The sequence below is a fragment of the Lasioglossum baleicum genome, chromosome 8 (genome assembly GCF_051020765.1).
Source record: "Lasioglossum baleicum chromosome 8, iyLasBale1, whole genome shotgun sequence".
Lineage (NCBI taxonomy): Eukaryota > Metazoa > Arthropoda > Insecta > Hymenoptera > Halictidae > Lasioglossum > Lasioglossum baleicum.
Window position 1 is genome coordinate 16,180,422 of NC_134936.1, and position 21,375 is coordinate 16,201,796.

The 21,375-nt window shown below is 43.2% G+C and overlaps 4 protein-coding genes and 1 long non-coding RNA gene across 8 annotated transcripts; 3 read left to right on the forward strand and 2 right to left on the reverse strand.

The window, feature by feature from the left end:
- The first annotated feature begins 7,287 nt into the window (after window positions 1-7,287).
- LOC143211390 (uncharacterized) lies at window positions 7,288-7,655 on the forward strand. Its single transcript, XR_013009450.1, has 2 exons — window positions 7,288-7,456; window positions 7,528-7,655. It is a non-coding gene; the product is annotated as an uncharacterized LOC143211390 (long non-coding RNA).
- A 466-nt stretch (window positions 7,656-8,121) lies between these two features.
- Eogt (EGF-domain O-GlcNAc transferase) lies at window positions 8,122-11,609 on the forward strand. 2 transcript variants are annotated; one of them, XM_076429022.1, is made up of 10 exons: window positions 8,122-8,301; window positions 9,207-9,413; window positions 9,489-9,637; window positions 9,697-9,860; window positions 9,962-10,082; window positions 10,153-10,306; window positions 10,380-10,580; window positions 10,688-10,821; window positions 10,885-10,987; window positions 11,071-11,609. In XM_076429022.1, the coding sequence occupies exons 1-10, from the start codon at window positions 8,122-8,124 to the stop codon at window positions 11,332-11,334; spliced, it is 1,677 nt and encodes a 558-aa protein (XP_076285137.1). In that variant the 3' UTR covers window positions 11,335-11,609. The 2 variants fall into 2 exon arrangements, with proteins under 2 accessions (XP_076285137.1, XP_076285139.1); XM_076429024.1 differs by having other exon boundaries at window positions 8,160-8,301; window positions 9,212-9,413.
- LOC143211388 (uncharacterized) lies at window positions 11,428-13,149 on the reverse strand. Its single transcript, XM_076429025.1, has one exon. The coding sequence runs from the start codon at window positions 13,147-13,149 to the stop codon at window positions 11,599-11,601; it is 1,551 nt and encodes a 516-aa protein (XP_076285140.1). The 3' UTR covers window positions 11,428-11,598.
- Window positions 13,150-13,609: 460 nt separating this feature from the next.
- LOC143211386 (DNA helicase MCM9) lies at window positions 13,610-17,247 on the forward strand. Its single transcript, XM_076429021.1, has 11 exons — window positions 13,610-13,871; window positions 13,937-14,078; window positions 14,261-14,422; window positions 14,496-14,621; window positions 14,693-14,799; window positions 14,880-15,169; window positions 15,245-15,402; window positions 15,660-16,033; window positions 16,120-16,329; window positions 16,491-16,645; window positions 16,708-17,247. Exons 1-11 carry the CDS (start codon window positions 13,777-13,779, stop codon window positions 16,758-16,760), a joined length of 1,872 nt encoding a protein of 623 aa, XP_076285136.1. The 5' UTR covers window positions 13,610-13,776; the 3' UTR covers window positions 16,761-17,247.
- Scamp (secretory carrier membrane protein) lies at window positions 15,281-20,674 on the reverse strand. 3 transcript variants are annotated; one of them, XM_076429027.1, is made up of 9 exons: window positions 20,267-20,465; window positions 19,651-19,914; window positions 19,499-19,562; window positions 19,290-19,415; window positions 19,052-19,208; window positions 18,881-18,982; window positions 18,676-18,802; window positions 18,245-18,419; window positions 15,281-15,430 (listed from the first exon to the last, which is right to left on the reverse strand). In XM_076429027.1, the coding sequence occupies exons 1-8, from the start codon at window positions 20,321-20,323 to the stop codon at window positions 18,267-18,269; spliced, it is 1,050 nt and encodes a 349-aa protein (XP_076285142.1). In that variant the 5' UTR covers window positions 20,324-20,465; the 3' UTR covers window positions 15,281-15,430; window positions 18,245-18,266. The 3 variants fall into 3 exon arrangements, with proteins under 3 accessions (XP_076285142.1, XP_076285143.1, XP_076285141.1); XM_076429028.1 differs by lacking the exon at window positions 15,281-15,430 and adding an exon at window positions 17,379-17,649 and having other exon boundaries at window positions 20,267-20,674; XM_076429026.1 differs by lacking the exon at window positions 15,281-15,430 and having other exon boundaries at window positions 17,379-18,419; window positions 20,267-20,673.
- Window positions 20,675-21,375: the final 701 nt, after the last annotated feature.

Sequence of the window (21,375 nt, forward strand, 5' to 3'; positions counted from 1 at the left end):
GCGAAGAATCGTTTTCGATGTCGAGCCAATCTGCCTCGACCCGGAATGTGGCGGGTACATCCCGCGGACAACCCGCTGGGCCACCGATTTTTCGACTCTTAACCCCGGTGATCCGCAGGACAAACGACTTTCCGGCCGCGAATAAATTCTCGACGGCCGTTCCCGTGCGCCCGCCGCGCGGTGAACAATCCGAAAATAAAAATAACGAGCAACGAGTTATGCGGCCCCGGGGCGAACGAAAGGCCCGGGCAATAATTGAACTACAAACACGGACCCCATTGTTGCGGCTCGCCCGGATTTGCGACGGTCTTTGCCCCGAAGGTGCACGCCTCGCGATGACATTTTCTATCGCGGGACACCCACTCCTCCCCGATCCGCAGGTGTGTTCTTCCGTTCCTTCATCGAATCTCTGTAGATCTGCTAATTTTCACGAGCCTGTGAATATTTAAAGATCTACATGCAATTTGTAAACTAGCAAAACTGGAAAGAGACCAGACTGAATTCGGAAAGGCTAGCGATGACATTTTCTATCGCGGGACACCCACTCCCCGATAGGACGAGAGCGCAGGTGTGTCGCCTTCCGTTTCTTTTCGGTCCCGGCCACCGATCCGCTCTTTTGCTGCTCTCCCATGTAGACCACACCGGTCCAGGAATGCATGGCACTTTCTTCGTCTCTTTATGGAAACGCGAGAAGTGTGCGAATCGGTTCCTCGGCGTTCCATGGTCCGAGTCACACCGAACAGAGAAAGGTGCAAGCTAGAGAGAGCACGATGAAGAGAGAAGGGAATTCTTGTGTACGGTTTGCGAGGCGGACCGCACCTGCACGATTCCTATTCCTTACATGCAATATCACTGTCTCCCCGTGATTACGGCGTACGCGAGCTTACTGGGGGAACAGAACGCACCTGATGGTGTTCAGGTGAACTCCCTTCGGTGCAGCGCGCCGCGCACGCAGAAAACGCGCCACGCTACTTATCATATCACGAGCCCGTCATTAATCTCCGCGCGGTCGACGCACGGTGACTATGGATGCCTCGAACGAGCTGTGTCTCGAAGCATCTCAGGTGGATCCACTTTATTTCGCCATCGGACGTGTGGATTTTATCAACAACAACAGCCAACGAAACGCGGAGTGGAAATTAGATGACTCGCGAGACGTTAACACCTTTTTTTTCGCCGTACGATTCTCTTTACTGCTACAATCACAGAAACATCTGTATCACTGATCTTAGAGTTTGAGCTCTCCATTTGCAGAAGCCATCATTCATTTCCGCCCAAGATGTTATTGCACGATAAAGCAATTCGAAAACCGAAGACACGCTTCTTCTCGAAAATGTTACAGATTCGAACATCTGTGTTAGCCGGTTCTGGAGGAAAGTAAAATCCAATAATGGCAGGACCATTATGAATCGAATTCCTACCGCGCCTACCGCCATGCAACTTTGCTACCACGGCGCCAGTCAAGCGTTCCGGTTGCCTGCAGGGGGCGCAGACATTAACTAGCGATGGCGAAACTGACGCCGGTAAAAGTGCATCCCGTTGCACCGATGATTACGAAGATTTAAATACGATTTCGTACTTTTGTCCTCGATGAGCAAGGCCAACGGTGACCAGCAATACGATTCGATCGCGGGACCACATAGACCGGTGGACATAAAGGTAACCATAAAGAAATCGAACACGACTGTGCTCCGACGATGGTGACCATTGACTGTTGTGGGCGTTGGAGAATAAACATAAACTTCTCGGGCAGCGGTCGAGCAAAAATCATCGACAATAGCGGATCCAATCTCTAAGAAGAAATAGCTTCAAACAGAGCGCAAGTGTTTCTCCTCTCTGAATTCATTGCGGTAGGTTTCCGCGTGGTTTTATTGCTATTCGTGGCCCTCCGATCACTTTGGCTGGCCATCGGCTCTTCAAACTGCCTTTTTATATTCTCCAGAAATACCTTTCGTAGTGCCTGAAGCGTTTCGTAGAAGAGGATAGGAAAAACTAGCCACGGTAACTAATAGAATCGTTCGATTTTTCTGAAAAGGCTGCAGTTTTCTGCGACTCTCGATAATAGAATATCGAGAGCCGAGCGCTCATAGTTCGAAGGAGTATTCCTTAACACTCCGGTTGATTCATGGCGCGGTCATACTCTCGAAATCGTAAGAAGTGACGCGTCCTGGGAGGGACACCGGGTTCCTGTCAGGGATTACCAACCAAAGGATCCTCTTAACAACTGCCGGCCAATCGCATAGGTTCGCAGCGGTGGATATATCTCGAGCGGACCGTGAATACGAGTCATGCTACGCTCGTAAAAAGGTGAGCCGGTGACAACCACTATGACGTGAAATTTACGACGCCGAGGTCGTAGCCCAGGTCGAATCGTGAACACCGCCGGACAAGTTGTCGTTGACGTTAGCAAAAACGTCTCCTAGTGCAGTCTCACCTATGGCTCGTGCGTTTATCATCGAAATGGACACCGGATAGTCCACGTTCATTTCAATGGCTCCGTTTTCCCCAACTCGAAATTGATAATTCCCGAGACGATCACGTTCTACGTCACGTCTCTATCCACGATTGGCGATATAAAAACAATAATGAATTAAACTGCCATTGTTAAAAATGATACGAACATTGAAAGAACGTAGAAACTCGAAGCGTGAATGGTCCCGCTGCCATAACAGGCAGTCCAGGCGTCGAAGTTAGGGCCCGGCCGTCGAATTAAGGAGACGTTGATAGTGGCGGGTTAATATAATAGCCGCGTCTCGCGAGATTAAGACACTTTTAAGATGGATGATGTGACAAAGCTTTGATTTATGGTCCCGCCGTAATCGAGTCGGGAAGTGATAATAATTCGTTAATGTTCACGTCACCAACACCGGTTCACAGAACCGTCCGTGACAATATTAATGTGACCAAGCCTTCCACCTTATCCAACAGCAACACACGCTCTCTGGACCGTCGCGCGTTTCTCATTAATATTTCAATTACCGACTCCCATTTACGATCGAACGGGGCGTCGCGCCGGGTTGTGTGAGTATAATGAACGGTAACTTTGTCATTGTGCCCGACGACATCTCGGTCACCCGTGAGCGGCATTCCTATCAAAATTCCGGAATAGATTTACCATAATAAAATGATTATCATTAATGTCCCTTTTATGACGGAGCAATCTACCGCGACGAGTTCCACACAGAAGGGATTTCAACGTTTTGCGGCTTCATCAGTTCGAGCATTCGATCGGGCTCTGGCTCGCATAATGCCTGGGTATTACGGGCGTAATGTGTGTTTACGACTGCGTATATGTAATGCAAAATCAACGTCGCAGCCGCCCGAGCGCCGGGACGACAGTAGAAACGGTGATTCAGTTCAATTGAGCCAGCTCTGACCGACTATTATTTATTGCTAAACGATCCCCTTGTTTTCCGCGGTTCTCGATCGAGCATCTGAGCAATTTTTCATCGGCGTTGCGTCAGGAGAACAGGATCTGCGGCGCGAAAGATTCGCGATTAATCCGACGCCTTGCATTCCGCGCGAGTCAGCGACTGATTAACTCTTGTGCATCGTTCAGATTTTTATTGGCTTCCATTTGCATAATTTTTATTAGCACATATTACTATATATTTAGACATACAAAACGGTGAACACATCGAATGAAGTTGAGATTACTGCTGTGTTATTATCAGCTCGTTAAAATTGACGAAAAAAGATGTAATTCGATGTAAACTCGAAATGTTCATGAACAAGTTGTTAAAGGTCGGGTTTTCGGGTGAACATGTCCGGGCCGATGAAGAAAGGGTTAAGTATCGCGCTAAACCGCGCGGAGATCGGGCGAGCGATCGAAATTAATTTCAATGGGGAGTGTTTTATGGCCCGCTGCGTTTCGAGAGTTATTTGAAGTCGCGTCGTACGGTTTCGAAAGTGCTGGCGTCCGGAATTTAAGGATCCTTCACGGCCGAAGGAAACCTTAAACTCACTTCTCCAGCCCCCATGCGATATTTTAAGGTTCGCGGGTTTTTTTCATGGCGACGCGACATCAGGAACCATAACCCCTTGACCCGTTGAACACGCCGGAGGATAAATCGTTCCGAGATGGGAAGGGCCGCTAACCCGCGAAGAAAATTCGAGGGGGCCCGGGTCTCGTCGAGATGAGTTTTTTGTCCCCCATGTCGGGTGCAGGTCCGCGTTTAATCGCCTACCCGCGTAATTAATTGGCCGCGGTAACGAACCGCTCGCGCGGCGGAGGCCTTCAAGAGTCTCTCTCTCGAGAGAGAGCCGGCGGAATTACAAACATTTATCATCTATTAATTAAGCGATTAGTCCGGCGTCGCTAACGAGAGCCTAGCGTGTGATGGGAATTTCTTTGGCTCGCGTCTAATGCCGCCGGGTAATTTCTATCTCCTGCGGACACCGGGACCGGGACCGGGACCGAGGCAATCGAGATAATCGGATTCTAATTCGGTTCATTATAAATGTGGATAGATTACGGCGCGGTTTCTCCATTACCGCGCGATCTGTTACACGTTAGTTCACGCCGCGCGAGCCGGCCCACAGATTAAACCTTTGTAGTAATTATCCCGGGGAACGTCACCCGGTCACTTATTCTATGTCGCGTGTTTCACAACGAGAGGAATTCGTCGATCCTTCGATCCGCCTTTCTTTCGTTCGGAGAGTCGAACGATTTACGATCCTGACCGATCGAGGATCTACAAATCCTCGTCGTCGGGTATCGCGGGCCCGTCCGCGTCCGCCCAGAAGGGAACGACAATCGTTACAGTTTACGTTTGTACACGTATCGAAATGGGGATGCGTGGGCGGCAAAGGGAAAAGACACAGGTAGATTCGCGAGAATATACGACGCGTTAGCGTGCTCGTGCAGGTTCATAGACGCGACTATTCGGTGGTGTTTCGAAAAATCGGCAAAACTAGCTAATGAAAATGTGTTATAATATAAAGATGAAGTTTGTCTGAACCGCTTCGAGAAGCGGACCCGACATGCGACAGTTCGCAAGCTCGGGGCACCGGAAGGAGCCGTGACAGCATGACGGAACGAAAACGAGGCTCACCGGGGGAAATTTGTGTCCGTGTTACTCTTCCCCTTTTCTCGAGTTCTTTTCGGGCGAGCGTGGGTGCATCATGTTCTGGTTTCGCAAGCCACCCGTCGCAATTGTCCGGTGACGCGCCGCCCCCACGATTTTCTCTCGTGTAGCCACGGGAGGAACCCCAAGAGGCCCGGAGCAAGCTCTATGAGGAACATTATAGCGTAGAATTTCGCGTAGGTTGCATCGTGTCGCCTGTGAAGCGTGGCGCCACCGTGGCGGGACAATCCGCGTTACACCGATGCCACGCGCTCGTTTTACAACCGGCGAGACACGGGATACACTTCTACGTGTTACAGTTCCACGTGGGGCGCGTTTATCAAACGGTTGCGCAACCGTTGTCGCGAAATTGATCGCGCGGAATACTCCGTTACAGGCCCCATTATTCCATTCTTCCCCGAGCGTGGGTCGTGGAAGCCCGTCTCCCTCTCTCTCTCTCGGCTTCGACTCTCCGTTGGCTCGGGCCCCTCGATTCAGTAATTGCGGGCAACAGTATTTTTCATCTGGGGCCCAGGGCCCTGGATCAATGCTCCCCGATCGGATCGGGCCCGGCCCAGGCCCGATTCAGACATGATAAAATTATCAGAAAGAAAGATGACGGCGATTTCGTCGATAATGAACAACGATGAGGTACCGTTGTAACAGCGCCGTAGCCGAGCACCGGGGTGAGGGTGCCGTGATCGTGATCGATGTAGATCATTTCCTCCATCTATCCACGGCAATCCTTGCTAGTCCGGTATGTCTCCGATGGTGTGTACGTATACATACACACGCGTACGGTGTGTTCGTGTACGAGTTTATATACGTGCATTACTAGCCGGTCGAACGCGATCCGTTTCCGGGTCACGCCATGGCAGGTTGACGCCGGAGGTGGCTATAGTTCTGCTGTCCCTAACCGATATCTCTCTCGGGCGAGAGAGAGAGAGGTTCAAGCATCGATTAGCATTGGTTCCTGGATTATCGTGATTGGCTCGCGGGATGATTTGCAACGGGAGAACGTTCGTACTTGGCGCGTCGCATGACCGGCCACAGGATTCGACGTCACTCGTGGTAGAATCCAGAGGGCAGAACCGGAATAGATTTCAGATCACGGTTTTATCCCCCGACGCGACGACTGTTGAATATGTCCGACTTTTATAGCTCCGGCACGTCGACACGGAGTTTTACACACCGCGGCGCGGCGCAACGCGCGTCCATTGTGTTCCCACATACATTAAGACGGTTATCCAGTTTGCCGGGGCTGCGCCATAGAGGATATACGAAAAATGAAATTAGAAAGGAGCGCAGCGCCGAATAAATAACTTTCTCGGCCCCGTATATGTTCCCTTTTGTTGACCATACAATAAGACCTGCGCCAAACCAGGCCTTAATTGCGCAGAAACGGTTTCTCGTGAACCAATAAAGACACCTGCGAGCCACGAGAGCCGCTACGGCTACAAGCTATCCGAGTCTTCCAGATTACGTAACGATCCATGCCTAACCGAGTGTGGGACTCGCTGTCTTTCAAGCTGTAACAGCACGACGAGAGAAACAGAGAGAGAGAGAGAGAGAGAGAGAGAGAGAGAGAGAGAGAGAGCCCGTAGATTCAAATCTCTCCTCGACGAGCAAAATCGTATAAACTGCGAAGATACGATCTACAATCGGCCACGCCTCGGGAGAAGACCGAACTCTCCGGCTTTACCGTATACGTCGGATACGGTTTTTGACGTATCCAAGCTGGGATTAGCATAAGGCGCGTCCCGTGGGCTTATCGGGAGTCGATACCGCGTTTATTTTCCGTATAAACATGCCGAATAACGGAAGCCATCACTCTACACCGGCGTAGACAATAGTACTGCCGCGACGGAACGATTCCTTATAAGATCCGACCGTCCCCTGCTCGCATATCTTCGCGACCACCCCGTCGCGTCGTATCAAATCTACATTTTAAATCGACCGTCGAATTCCCCTCTAAACAATAGCTAAATAAACATTCGGTAACAAATGGAAAACTTTGGAGACTACCCTTTAAATGCCAATATACCATTTACACACCCCGTGTTCTCATCTCTGAACGCATCTTCTTTTTAAACTTTCCCAGATTAAAATAAATCTAATAACATTACCCACAATCCCTTACAGTATCTTGAATGGCTAAGATTCCGACTGAAGATCGTCCAGAGAACGAATACTCAGCTGGTAAAGAATCGTCAGATGATAAATGCAGGAATTCTGCAACCAACCGTTGCAAATGAAGAGAACTATGAAAACCATAGTCGTTTCAGAGACTCCTAACAGATGGACTACCGTAAGGATTTGCTACCTCACACGTGTGAGGCGTCGCAGAAAAGGGATTCAAAATAACGACCAGAAGATATCCGAAAACTCACGTACTCAGCGTGATCACAGTGAGCTATTCTAACCGTTTAAAATTCTCTAACTCGTTCTCTTTTCTGCCCAGTGAATCAGTAATGCCTGCAGTACTGTTCATTGAAAACTGCTTGTTCGACGAATTGTGACAGTGCTCGGCCATTTTGAAGCTGCACACAGGCAAGCAGATTAGCGTGCGTGAGAGGCAAACAAAGTGAAATGTCTGTGCTGCGAGGTGTACTGTTTCCTAGTTGCAGCAGGTGAGAAAACATTGCGTCGAGCACACGTGAGTGTTATATTTTTTTCTTGAATTACAATTTTGAGATAGTCGACGACTATCGATTCGGGAATACCGGCATGCTCTCGAGAATAAAACGGAGTCCATCGGTAGAATTTGTTCCGTCGTTGAAACGTTTTCAAGGGTAACAGGTGGGTATCGGAGAATGATGTAAGACGGTGTCTAACTCCAGCATTGACTTTCTCCGATTCTATTAAGGAGATACCGCCGCGGTTAGGTGTGGGTGTAGCAGCGCGCGTGTTCGTGTGACAGAACAGACAGAAGGTGAGGTCATATACCCATCGCTACAAGTGGTTCCTCCTCCATTCACGGTCTGCACAACCGTGCAACCAAGTGTGCACCTTCTTCTCGGGGAATACCGGCTCCAGTGTTTCTTCGTGCACGATCATGATCGATCAAACGCCGCTCAACAAATGCTCCGCGATGCTCGTCCTAGTTTTCGCGGTCACTGCCATCCCTACCAATTACTCGGACATTGATCTGCCAGATGATCACGTCAAATATTACTTCAACTCTTTTCCCACGATCGCTGAACACTGCCGCAACGACATCGCCTGCCCCTACAAGGTAATTAACCCTTATGCACTCTACCAAAATGTATAGATTATTCAAAACCTTTCTGTGTTTAACATGTTTGCGCAAATTCTCGTTATAAGACTAAAAATTAATATATTAGCGAGTGAAGAAAGGAGTTTCAGAGAAGTTTTGTCATGTTTTTTAGAGGAACATTCACAAATTGTTGAAAGAAATACAGTAAATGGGTACCCGGTTGACTACACAAGGGTTAACCATTTTTACCAGTGTACTGTTATTTCTCGATTTTTCTGAACATTTCCGGAATAGAAACTTTGCTTATAACTAGACTCCGGATCTTCATGCAAAATAAAAAGTTTGTATTGTCGTTTCAAGGCAGAGGAACTAAATATCAATTTATATTTTTCACTAATAATTGTAGTATATATTCATAATATCTCTCTCTCTCTCTCCGATCACACTACTCGATCTCTTGTCGTTCTAGACTCTAGAACGTGAGGCAATACACTGAGGAAACTTTTTTGTTTTTGACTATTTTTTTTTTTATGATTATTTGACTGATATTTTTCTGATTGAAACGATTCCAAACGTGTCCAATAACACAGTTCGGATCGTTTTTACTCGTCCGAAATTATCGGATGAATATGAGGAAGAGCGTGATGAATTAATTTGTACAAGGAACCGTGCCGTATACGAAACGTTTTAGATATATTGTTGGATTGCTTTCGATTTTACAGGATGATTAAAAGAGAAAATGTAATTTTGATTTTACATAAAAATTCGCAGTCTAGTTACGACTCTCACGAGAGACTTTCTCAAGACTACTTGTCGAATGTCTCTGTATAATTAGAGGATACAGTTCTCCGTGTCGAACGTCTAACGCGATTTCACACAATTAGCAAAGAATTTCTGTTGGAAAAATATTTTGTCTAACTTAGGACAGTCTAGATACGAAAGTTTGCTGGGGTTACGAGTCGGATTGCAAGCCTGAAGATTCGTTTTCGGTTGCTCGGTGTCCAGGTGATCACAAAGGATGGGTGACCACAAAGAAAGCACAATTAGACACGTTTTACGCTCAAGGCGATTTTGGTTACGTTCGCGATCAGCGGAAAGAGATGTCAATCTTCTGCGAGCCATTATTTCTCGTGAGTTTAATTAGAAACAATTAATAACACGATAAATGTATAAATTTCATTGACAGAAGGTCTTTTTCTTGATAGGACGATTCATCTCTAGAATGCTCGGAACACATGAGATTTTGTAGAACGAGGAATGTAATGATGAATTTTACGGATTTGCTCAAAAGAAAGGATCCTATTCGCTACAAAATGGACGTTTTGAGCGAGGGTCAAATCGGCGGATACTGCACGTAAGTGAGAGAAACAAGGACCCTAAGAAGAAATGTTACATTTTCGTTGAATGATGCAGATTGAACGAGAAAAGACTGCAAGCTAACGCGGATCACATAAGTCCGCTACAATCTTGGGGACCGGAATTGAGAAACTTCCGGAAACTACCTCGACCGCCGATCGTCAACAACGACTGTGATATAGTGATCGAGAAGCCGACGTACATTATGAAGATTGACGCTAGTAAGTGACAAGAACGAATAATTTAGGAAACGGTGAATTACACGAGCGTCGTCACGACAAATTCTCACGTCCGTTCATCTGTTGAAGTACGTTTGTTTCAGTAGTAAACATGTACCATCACTTTTGCGACTTTTTCAATTTGTACGCGTCATTGCACGTAAACCTCTCGCACCCCGCCGCCTTCAGCACTGATAATCACATAATGATCTGGGAAAGCTACAGGTAACTGACACCGGCCCAATAAAAACAACCGAGAGGCATTAGATAGCAATAAATTCTATCGCACTTTTAGCTATCGGTCCGCGTTCCAAGACACCTTCGAAGCTTTCACGAGAAACCCGCTGTGGGACTTAAAAACGTTCCGAGGGAAAACCGTCTGCTTCAAGAACCTCGTGTTCCCGTTGCTGCCTCGTATGATCTTCGGCCTCTACTACAACACGCCTCTTGTATTACGATCTTTTTTTAATCCACAAAATTCGAGACTGGATAATATTTTTCTAAACAAACGAAATGTTTTAGATCTACGGCTGCGAACAGAGCGGATTGTTCAAGGCGTTCGGCGATCATGTATTGCACAGACTCCGTATACCTCTTCACGAAAGAAAGAACCAAAGGATACGTGTCACTCTGCTCAGCAGGGATACGCAGTACAGGAGAATTTTGAACGAAGACGATCTGGTGAAAGCGCTGAAGGAGAATCCCGAATACAAAGTGAAGATGGTAATTTTTAAAAGAATAATAGAGGGTCAGCTAACTTTTTAGCGTTTTGTCCAGAGAATTGTTTAAATCGGTGAAGAAATTTTCATACATAAACGCTATTATTTCAGGTAGTGTATAATAAGAAAGTTCCTTTCAAGAAGCAACTAGAGATTACGAGAAACTCTGACATTTTCATTGGAATTCACGGAGCTGGCCTGACACATTTGATGTTTTTACCAGACTGGGCAGCTGTATTTGAAATGTAGGTACCACTTATTTGATCGTTCAATGATTACCTTACGACTTATGAATAAATATGACTTAGATACAACTGCGAGGATCCAGGATGTTACAAGGATCTAGCTCGATTGCGCGGCGTGAAATACTTCACGTGGGAAAATACGTCGAAACTGGTGCAACAAGATCCCGTAAGCGATAATTTCGATTTTAATACCACAAAGAAGAGCTGAAGTTCATGCTTATTAAAACAAGAATAATTTATATGCTATAGGGAACGCACCCGGACGGAGGAGCGCACGCGAAATTCACGAATTACAGTTTCAATGTTGACGAATTCCTCCGCATAGTAGCCCTAGCCAGGGATCACGTGAGAAATCATAGCGAATTCAGAAATTTCATGAGCAAACGAATCCAAAGCAAGAGATCTGACATGAAGAATGAAACAAGCGCGAGTAACGTGAGAGAAATCGAAACGCCCGAGCCGAAGAAACAAGCTAAACTGAAGCCTGTTGTTCAATCCAAAGATGAACTATAATGAATTCTTAGACAACGAATTTTAACATAGGCTAGCGTTTCAATTGAACAAACGACTTGTTACCAATTAAGTTACTCTACTTATTTTTATACCGATATATATGTACATACTTATTTTGATTAAAAAAGAAAGAATACGGAACAAGTACAGAATACAATGTGATATGTCTAACGGCAATGATACAAAACGTTCTGACGCTGTAAGTATATTTCGCCTGCAGATATATGTACAAAAATTGCCTGACGTGTAATTAATACAAAAGAATTACAACTTAATCTGTATCTGCTTCCTATACAGGAATAATACTGATAGTACGTTCAGAGCCATGTAGGCGATAAGTATTTGTAGAGCTCTGAACTGACTTACATGCAACGTAGGTACTAACATGTTAACACCACCGGTCATCAAGTTTGCCAGTAGGAAGAAGAACAGACCGTTATAGTTCACAGCTTCCAGTATCTCGATCGTGATCACGTTTTCCTCGGATTCTTCGGGCACGTGTTCTCGTTTATTTCTTCGGTCCGCTTTGTGCGTTTTGGTCTTTCTTTCGGTAACATCCGGGTGTGTCATTGCGCGAATTAAAATGTCCGTAATTATCTCTATTAATAACAATAGCGTAAGAACCATGACGCCTAAGGTGAGTATCCACATGCAGTAACCAGCGTTCGCCAATCGTCTCGACACCTTGAAGTACGAATCGCAGAACAAGGTGGCCGCACAAGTCTGCGCCGCTATCATCGACAATTTGATGCACAATATCATTGATTCGTTGTAACTCGCGTCGAGACTGTACCCGAATAATTTCATATTGATCGTTTTGTGCTGCATCGAGCTTTGAACGTACGAATTATACGAATGTATCACTCTGCCCACAGCAACACCTATCAAATAGAGCCCCACGTACCCAGGCACAGAGACCATTCCCTCTCTGTTAGCAGACACAAAGTCGTCCCTCGGTTTGTTGCTCAACACCCATTCCTTCAACCCTTTGGTACTTAAAATGTACTCGTGCATCGATAGAATCCAGATGCCCGATAGCAAAGAATACTTTGAACTAATAGTGCTGGTTATAGAGCTGGTGAACAGTTTAACAAAGGCAAGGGTTATGAAGAAGTTCCAGTGTATACCGTACTCTGTTACATGCTTTTGGTAACCAATAAGTTCAATAGCAACGGAACGACCAAAACCCAATATCAAAAGGGGAATACAACTCTTCGCGGATTGCTTGATGTTCTTTGATAAAGTATGAACGAACCCTGTTCTCTGCTTCGGAGTAAAATCTTTGGCTTCCGGCGCTACCAAGGCATTCGTTAGTACAAATAATCCTACACCCGTGTCCATTAAACTGTACCCGAATACTTCAGTCTTGGCAAACTTACGAGGGAAGATGCGAAAGTCTATGGCTAATATACATATTGATGTTATAATGTTAGTCAGTGCTCTAAAATTTGTGATGAATGGCTTTCTAGCCTGACTAGGCCTGCTACTGCTACCCGACGAGTTTGGATTAAGTCCTAGTACTAAAACATTAATAATAGATATAGATAGCATGGCACAGCACACAGTAATAATGTACTCCGACAATACGGTACAACATAAGATGGATGGAATTACGAGTAGTACAAATTCTATTGTTACTTTAACATTCTTATGAACCAGATTCCTTAAAAGACCTAGCGTAGTAGTGGTTAGAAGAATACTACATATGTTTGGCATGATCGCATGCACAACTTCTCTGGCTGTAGTTCCACCATGATTTGAAACAAATGCTTCTTGTTCTTGACGATAAATGTTTCTGTTCCATACATTTGACATTTTTATCAGAGGTATAATTATTTAGTGTTCTCGATTACTATCGCCCTGGAAAAAGATATTTTAATCTATTGTTGACGTTTTTCTCATAGCTTGCTCATAATTAGACTGCGGATCTTTATAAAATTCAAAAAATTGTAGGAAAATTTTAAAACTTGAAAATGTAAATATATATATATGATTTCTCATCTATTAAAATCGTTGAGGGAAGAAATAACATTCTGTTTGATTTCTATACCTTGCAATCGATACAGACAATTTTTATTTTACATAAAGATCAGGTCTATTCATAATGTATAATACTAAAATTTCGGAGACTTTCAAGAATCAAATAGTTTGATAAACTTACTTCAAAATACATATTTTTAATTCATAGTTCCGAAATCGTCTTGTCATGTCAAATATAGTCACAGACGAGATAGAAGATTGACCTAATTCCTTGTGGACTTTCATGACCCAATATTCTACTATACCGACATGGAGTCTCCATGTCTGTATAGAAGTCTGAAGTCGTGTCTGAACTCTGAACTACTCTGAACTGCTCTGAACTTCAGTCAGATACTGTCAGTATCTCGTCGATGGCGGGAAGCATTGTTTTTGAACGTTCACGTGTGCAAACGTAATTTCAAAATGCTTGAAGAGTATTTACTAAAAAACCATCGAGAAGAGTTGGAGCAGATCCTAGACGAAGTCGATGTTAATACGTTCTATTCTATCCACGTAAAGTAAGTACTTTCTACGTAATTTCAAGTTCGAGAACTGCTCAAATTCGAAGTTGATTGTTTTCCAGTTTTGTATCATTATTCGAAGCTGATGACGATGTGGCACAGAAGATTCTACAGTATCCTAGATATTATTTGCCTCTGTGCGACAAAGGCGCGATAACCGTTCAAGAAGAAATAGCGAAATCAGAACAAATTGTAAAACGAAAAGTATGCTTCGATTTCGCAACAGTATTTGTACATATACCGGGCTCGATTTGAGTTATTGAAAGAATATAAAAGTTTTGATGATTTTTCCACAAACGAATGATCCTCTATTAAGAATCCATCAAAACTTTTCTACTCGTCCAATAATTAATGCCTAGTCTTTTTATCTTACCTGTTTTGAATAGATTCATATGAGGATTACTGCCGTGCCATTGACAATTGACCAGGGCCAAATTGGCCAACTGGTATCAACAAGTGGTATAGCGGTTCGAGTATCTCAGCCAAGAGTGCTGAGACTAGTTCAAAAATATAACTGCAAGAAGTGTAAACACACTACTGTTTTAAAAGTTAGTAGAGTACCTTACGACTGCTGCATATAATTTTCTATGAATTGGTAATTTATATATTGTTGGATTTTAGTATGAGTGGGAAACACAAGTGTTCCCAGATACCACAGAATGCGAAGCGTGTCATACTCCAAACATAAAACCTCAGATAGCCTTTGATCCAGAGGACTCCTCCGATTGTCAAGAAATAAGAATACAAGTTAGTTATAATCACACTTCAGTCTTTATTGCATCTTTTGTCAACTTAATTAACTTCAAGTACTTGATCAGGAAAAATGTAATATAGACGCTAGTAGATCTCTGGCTGAAGAGCTGCAAATTGTCTTGCTGGATGACTTGGTAGATAAATGTAGACCAGGAGATAATGTTGAAATAAGGTGAACAGTTATTACTTCTTGTACAAAATGTTCTATTAGTTACGAGTGGACTTTCTTGACTAAGCATTGTACAATTTCAGCGGTGTAGTAGTAAGAGTATGGAGTCCTTTAGAAGTTGGTGAACGTTTAGAGGCAACAACCATAATGCTAGCAAACTGTGTCTCTGTGAGACGCAAGGTATCCGAGACAATCTCCAGTCAAGAGGTGAATGATGTATTCGTCGGTTACTGGGAACAATATAGCGAGAACCTTCTACTTGGTAGAGACAACATCTTAGCTTCGATTTGTCCGCAATTGTATGGAATGTACATTGCAAAACTAGCATTGGCAGTAGTCCTAGCTGGGGGTGTTCCGAAGTGTAACGAAAGCGGTGATTATCTGTTCAGTATTTTCTCTCTTTATTACATCCCGATTACAAAAACACAAACATATTCATAAAAAAAAGGAACAAGAGTGCGAGGGGAGCCGCATCTTCTATTAATCGGTGATCCTGGAACCGGGAAATCCCAGCTGCTTCGAGCGGCGTCCCGTTTGGCTGTACGATCGGTTCTGACAACTGGTATCGGATCAACTGCAGCTGGACTTACGGCGACTACTGTCAGAGTTAGTTGTCTTCCATGAAATTGTTCACCTACAGTAATCATTGATTTGAGACACGAGGAGACACTTGAGCTTCCTCTCTTTCTGGATAATAATGTCTGAACACTTATGACAAAGATTAAGACGTTTGCTGTCGGTTTACCTGTTCATTCATGTTCTTGTTCGTTGCATTAAATAAAAGTGCATAAGCTTCTAAAAAAATGGCAGCAAACGTGTTAACAAATGGAAGCAAGAACACTGGTTAAGACAATTATGAACAGGACTCGGATGGTTGGCATTTCGAAGCTGGAGCATTGGTGTTAGCCGATGGCGGTATATGTTGCGTGGACGAGTTCACGACAATGAATTCCCAGGACAGGACCTCGGTACATGAGGCGATGGAACAGCAAACGATATCTATTGCCAAAGCCGGGTTAGTCAGCACTCTAAATTGTAGGTGTTCGGTAATAGCAGCGATCAATCCAAGCGGCGGTCAGTTCGACGATGAGCAGGAATGGGAAACGAACTTGGGTGATCCTCTTTTATCAAGATTCGACTTGATATTATTATTGAAGGACAATAGGAAAGAAGAGTGGGACAAGTTGACGTCTGACCACATTTTGAAAGCGGCTTATGAGAACAGAGAGAGCTCGGGGCAAATATAATTAATTATATATATATATATTAATAACTATGATGTTGTTCTTTCCTAAATGTTCTAATCCAATTATGTTCCATCAGAGATTCGACTAATCACATTGAGTTGCTAAAGTCAGAGGGGATATGGAAAGAAGAGTCTCTGCAGGAATATTTGGCCCACGTTCACTGTTTGCAACCGGAAATGACGAAGGAGGCGGAGTTGGTGCTCAGAGCCGCTTATCTTTATCATAGATCTAGGCCAGAAAGAAGGGAAGAACGCACGACAGTACGATTACTCGATAGCCTTATTAGGTAGCACGATCGTTGAATGATTGATTATTTAATGATAAATGGTTCATTTTGACTCATTGATCGGGAATAGTCAGTGAATTGATTCTTTGTACTCTACATTATAATGCTTGAATGATACTCTTTACGTTCATCAGGTTCAAGTGATTATAAATGTTCTTCAGACTGGCCGAGGGTCATGCTAAGCTGATGTACAAGAAGAAAATTGAACTGATGGATGCCATATTTGTGGTGAAGCTGATTGGTACTGGAAGTTCTAGCGAGGTTGATCCTGGCTGTTCGTTCCCGGATGATCCAATGGCTGCGTATCGATCCGAAGGTATACTATTTTAATTTCTAGCGAGTTTGTTAGCACGTAATCCGTGTTTCTTCTGATTATAGGTGAAATAATATTGAGAACTATCGGTCTGGAACAATTAGAGAATTTATTGTGATCGTTTTGCCCTAAGTTCCTACGAGTTACTCGATCGATCGTGACAGAAGAAATTGTCGCGTTGTGTGTAAACTAAAGCTTTTATTAATTGTTTCGTCTCTTTTTCTATACTGCTTACATAAGTACAAATATACCAGCGTATTTATAAAATTTAAACAATCTCTTCGCGTTCACTTGTGTGTCAAGTACAAAAACGGAATCTACTTGGTTCCACTGCTATGCAATAAGGATGCTGTTTGGTAATCATCGGAATCAATTGAATTCAATTGTCTTGTATGTGCAAAAATAGATCTCGGGATGGTAGAGCCAGTTCGATTAAAATCTTCCACGATTCCCGTTCTGTTCCCGTTCTCCGAACAAATGGTAGACGGTATTTCCGAGTCGATTTGAGAGATCCTATCAGATACACCCGACTAAAGTAACAGCAACGATCTAACCCAATGTTTCCGGTGGTCTATAAATAATTTGTTGTTCGTTAATAAGTAATTAAACATGCGACAAATGGTCACACACACGCACACACTCTCTCGAGATAGAGAGAGAAAGGTTTAATACGCTCCTTAAACTTTACAAGGTGATAGAACAGTCTCCCCCCCAAAAAGGATCCAAATAACAAGTATTTCAATAAAGAAAGACCATATATTACACATTTGCAAGAAGTGTTTCACAGGACGTTCGTCGGAGGGAGTGTAGATTAAAAAGGACACTGACATTTCAGTATAATTCATCATTAAATTAACGATCAATCGGTCAACAATATCGGAACAATTAAACTCTATGCTCGTGGTCACGGCTGTTCGAGTTATTTTGATTTTCAGCGAGAACCGAGGCTTGCGTTTCCCGTTCGAGAATCGCTTGCGCGATCGTCGCAGCATTGTGAACAGGTGCCACTAAAATACAAAAGCTAGAAATTATATAGTACGTATATAAGAAGCAATAATATAAGAATCAGTGATATGGTGATTAATAGCTCGCATTCCCTAGGTAGATGAACGAATCGTTCCGCGACTCTGTTCCAAGTCGTCGTGAACGATTAAAAACAAAAAGACTGTGCACGCCTCGTTTAGATTAGCACAGTCACGCACATGTACACACGCGCACACACACACACAAACACACACCCATCCACCCCTCCACAACGCACACATGGACGTTGCGTGTTAATCGGATTTTAAATACTGTTACGAAACGAAAGAGAGTACAGGTGTTAATGCTTTTAAGCAATCGTTCGGATACCGCACATTGAAATTTCTCGATTAATTGCGCAACTCTTGATTTCTTATTTCTTTGTCTTTTCAAAGCATGCACGGGTACAATTTTATAAACACAAAAGCGATCCGCTCCCTGAACCGGTTAATATAGATTCTCGATGAAAGAATAGAATTTCCGCGGGACCGTTCAGAGTTTCATGGATAATGCACGGCTCTCTGACGTCGGAACTAGGTTCTCTATCGGCTTACTGAACAGCAAAAAATCTCAGGATACCTGAAGAGCGTGTCGCGATCGCTTAATAACGGTGTTGATTAGCAGTGTTAGCCATTTGGGCGCGAACTGTGTTCGCGGCCATGTTCTGCACGTGCTGGTTGCCAAAGAATGTTGTGGTGAATTCCTGTTGTGCTTTCGAAACGCTGGCGGTCGACGAACGGTACATACGATGGATCTGTCGGAGACACGATTATGTATGTAGATGCTCGAGCAATCCTCAGATAAAATAATAATTAACCTTTCCATTCATCCCCATGAACATTATAAAGACTAAAAGGAGGCTTCTCGAGCAGACCAGATAAATATTAGGTGGACAAGACCGAGTAGATCAAATGCAAAACAGCGAGAACATTATATGAATTTTGCATAAAGATCCACAGTCTAGCAATCGCTTAGTTAGTACATTTTGGAAAATTCATTTTTCGACGTACCTTAGTCAACAATAAAAGATCGCCGCCTGCGGCAGCGCCGAAACAAAAAGCCACGAAGAGTAGCAATAAGCCGACAAAGATCCCCGAGGGCGTGTTATCAAACACCCTAATGGCTGATATTATACCGCTAAAATTGGAAGTTAAGAATTAAAATGAATAATTTCAATTCTCTGAAACTGATTTTTTAAAAAGACCGAAGCGTTACCAAGTTCCAGCGCCAGGAATGCCTATGGACTGGATCGCTGTTACTATTAATTGAAAGAAGAAGACGAAGAAGAATACCATATAGTTGAACGAACTGTCGTTTCTGGAAGCGAATGGATTTGATTAACGGAATGTAATACTCGATAGCATCGATGAGTCATCAGATACTTACTTGAAGGCTTTATAGGCTGGTCGGAACCAGCACAGGAAAGAGAATGGGGTAAATAGTATGAGGTATAAGATCCCAAGACCAAACGTTGAAAATTCCCCATTTTTTAACAACAGCGCAAATCCACCGATAACATTCAGAAGCAGAACACAGCCATGGACTGCAATTCAAAATGAAAAATATAACGATCTTTCTTCCGAGAGAATTCTTGATTTTCATGGCAGGATTTGTTCAAACTTACACATCCACAATCTGTATAGTTGCCTCACTGTATTTTGAAAGTTCGATTGAATTTCCACCTCGATGTCTTGATAAAAACATGGTTGGAAGCAACACGTTTCAGGTAATGGTGGCCAGTTCCGCATTGCTTAAATGTTAGGTAGTTTCGATTGATATGCAGCAGTGATGGGAGAATTTATAAAATGTTGAGTTTCTATTAATTGGACTCACGACGGTAGGCGGAACTCCTCATTTCTTCTTCTGTCATCGCTTTCGATTCGAGCTCTGGCCTTTGCTAAAAAATATAGAAATTTTTTACAGATACATTGGAAGTGAAAATTTGTATAATCAAATATTACTGAATATAATCCAGGTAAACATACTTCCAAGGGAGGAGATATGGGGTTCCCAAGAGCAGTATTAACATTTTGCTGAGGAGTACGAGCATAAGCAGGTGGTGGAGCCTCCTGGTTAGAAGTGGGAAGTGTGGCTGGCTGTTGTGTCGAGTTGAGTCCTCCATAAATCGGAGGATTCGAGGCACCTCTGACTTGTGCAGTTCCTTGCGAGCCTTGATCCGCAAAGGGATTATAGTCTTCTAAGCCTCTATTGACTGGAGTAGAAGCGACAGCTCTCCTAATTGAAGGATCCTAATAAGTTCAAAAGAATAATTACTTTTCAGTAATCGAAAGTACCACAGCTACATGGAAAAAATGAGTGAATTAACAATTGTTAGATCGCACAATATAGCATACATAAACAGGTACACTGTAATCGAAAAAAATTTTCCATCAATTTTTCCTGGTATAGATAAGAAACACACAAGTACCTGGCACAAAGTAGCTTCGAAATTAATTGTAATCGATTGATAGGTGTCGGGACACGGCGAGCTTGCCGATAAGTCGACTTAAGAAAAATTCGTAATTCAATTACACATACTTAATTTCCATTTGACAGTTCTGCATGCAATATTGAACGTAACATCGAATGCATCTGACTCACCGCAAACGGATCGTTGATACTCGGCTCCTTGAAAGGATTCTCGTCAAAGCCAGACATTGTCGTCGCCGTCCGCGAAGTTTCGCTCCAATGTATCGTTGAAAATTAATAAGACGTTAACACACTGAAAATAATCTTATCTAAACTTGTCTATACTTGATGACCCATTGCGTTGCGGTTTCATACGGTATCGCCGGCACACTAGTCGTATAGCTTATCAGCCGCAAAAGGAACTGCTGCCACGTCTATCATTAGTCACGTTATGGTCGTTCCACAGCGCACAATTTTACATTAAATACCGTCCCCAACACTGCAACAAAAAGAGCGCGCAAAATTTTTACCAAAAAATCTTTTTCTTTTCGAGACCATGCCTGATCGAGACCAAATCGAAACAACCTAACCTCGAATTACCGCAGCGTCATCAACAGAATGACGATTAGTTTCGGAGCGTGTGTCGCCTTTCTGCCATAGTTGGCACGAGCACAGACTAATTTTAGATGCAACATTTTTTTCGTTGATCGCTTTTAGCTATCCATTGTTAAATTCCCAGTGTATCGTTATTACTATGTTAAATCACCCTTTATTCAAGGTTTTATCATGCTAGAGTTGCTACAATTTTTATTTTATGTAACATTTTTGAATCTAATAGGCTAGAGCAATCAATAGACTGTGGATCTTTATGCAAAATAAAAATTCTCTGTATTATTTATAAGGTACTGGAACGATATAATTTATCTTATCTCGTATTTAATTGCTGTTTTCAATAATTATTTAGGATCGATGTAGTATTAATCTAGTATTCAAACTGCAAAATTTAATTGATCGATCTTTCACATCGATTTCTGCAAGAAAAAAGAAATTCTACATAGTGTGGAAAGTAAGGAAATGAATATTCGTTTTACGGAGCAATTATTCTTCTATATGCGGATTCGCGTGTTACTGTTAGATATCTATATGGAAATTAAGAATAAGTATTACTTCTTTGTTAATAGTGAAAGAGGCTTCGTTGTTATTCGAAGTTTGAAACGAATTCAATTATTTACTGGACGAATATTAGCTGGGGTTGGTTTTAGCTAGCATTAGGGGTTGACAGGTTACGATGGGGGTGGAAT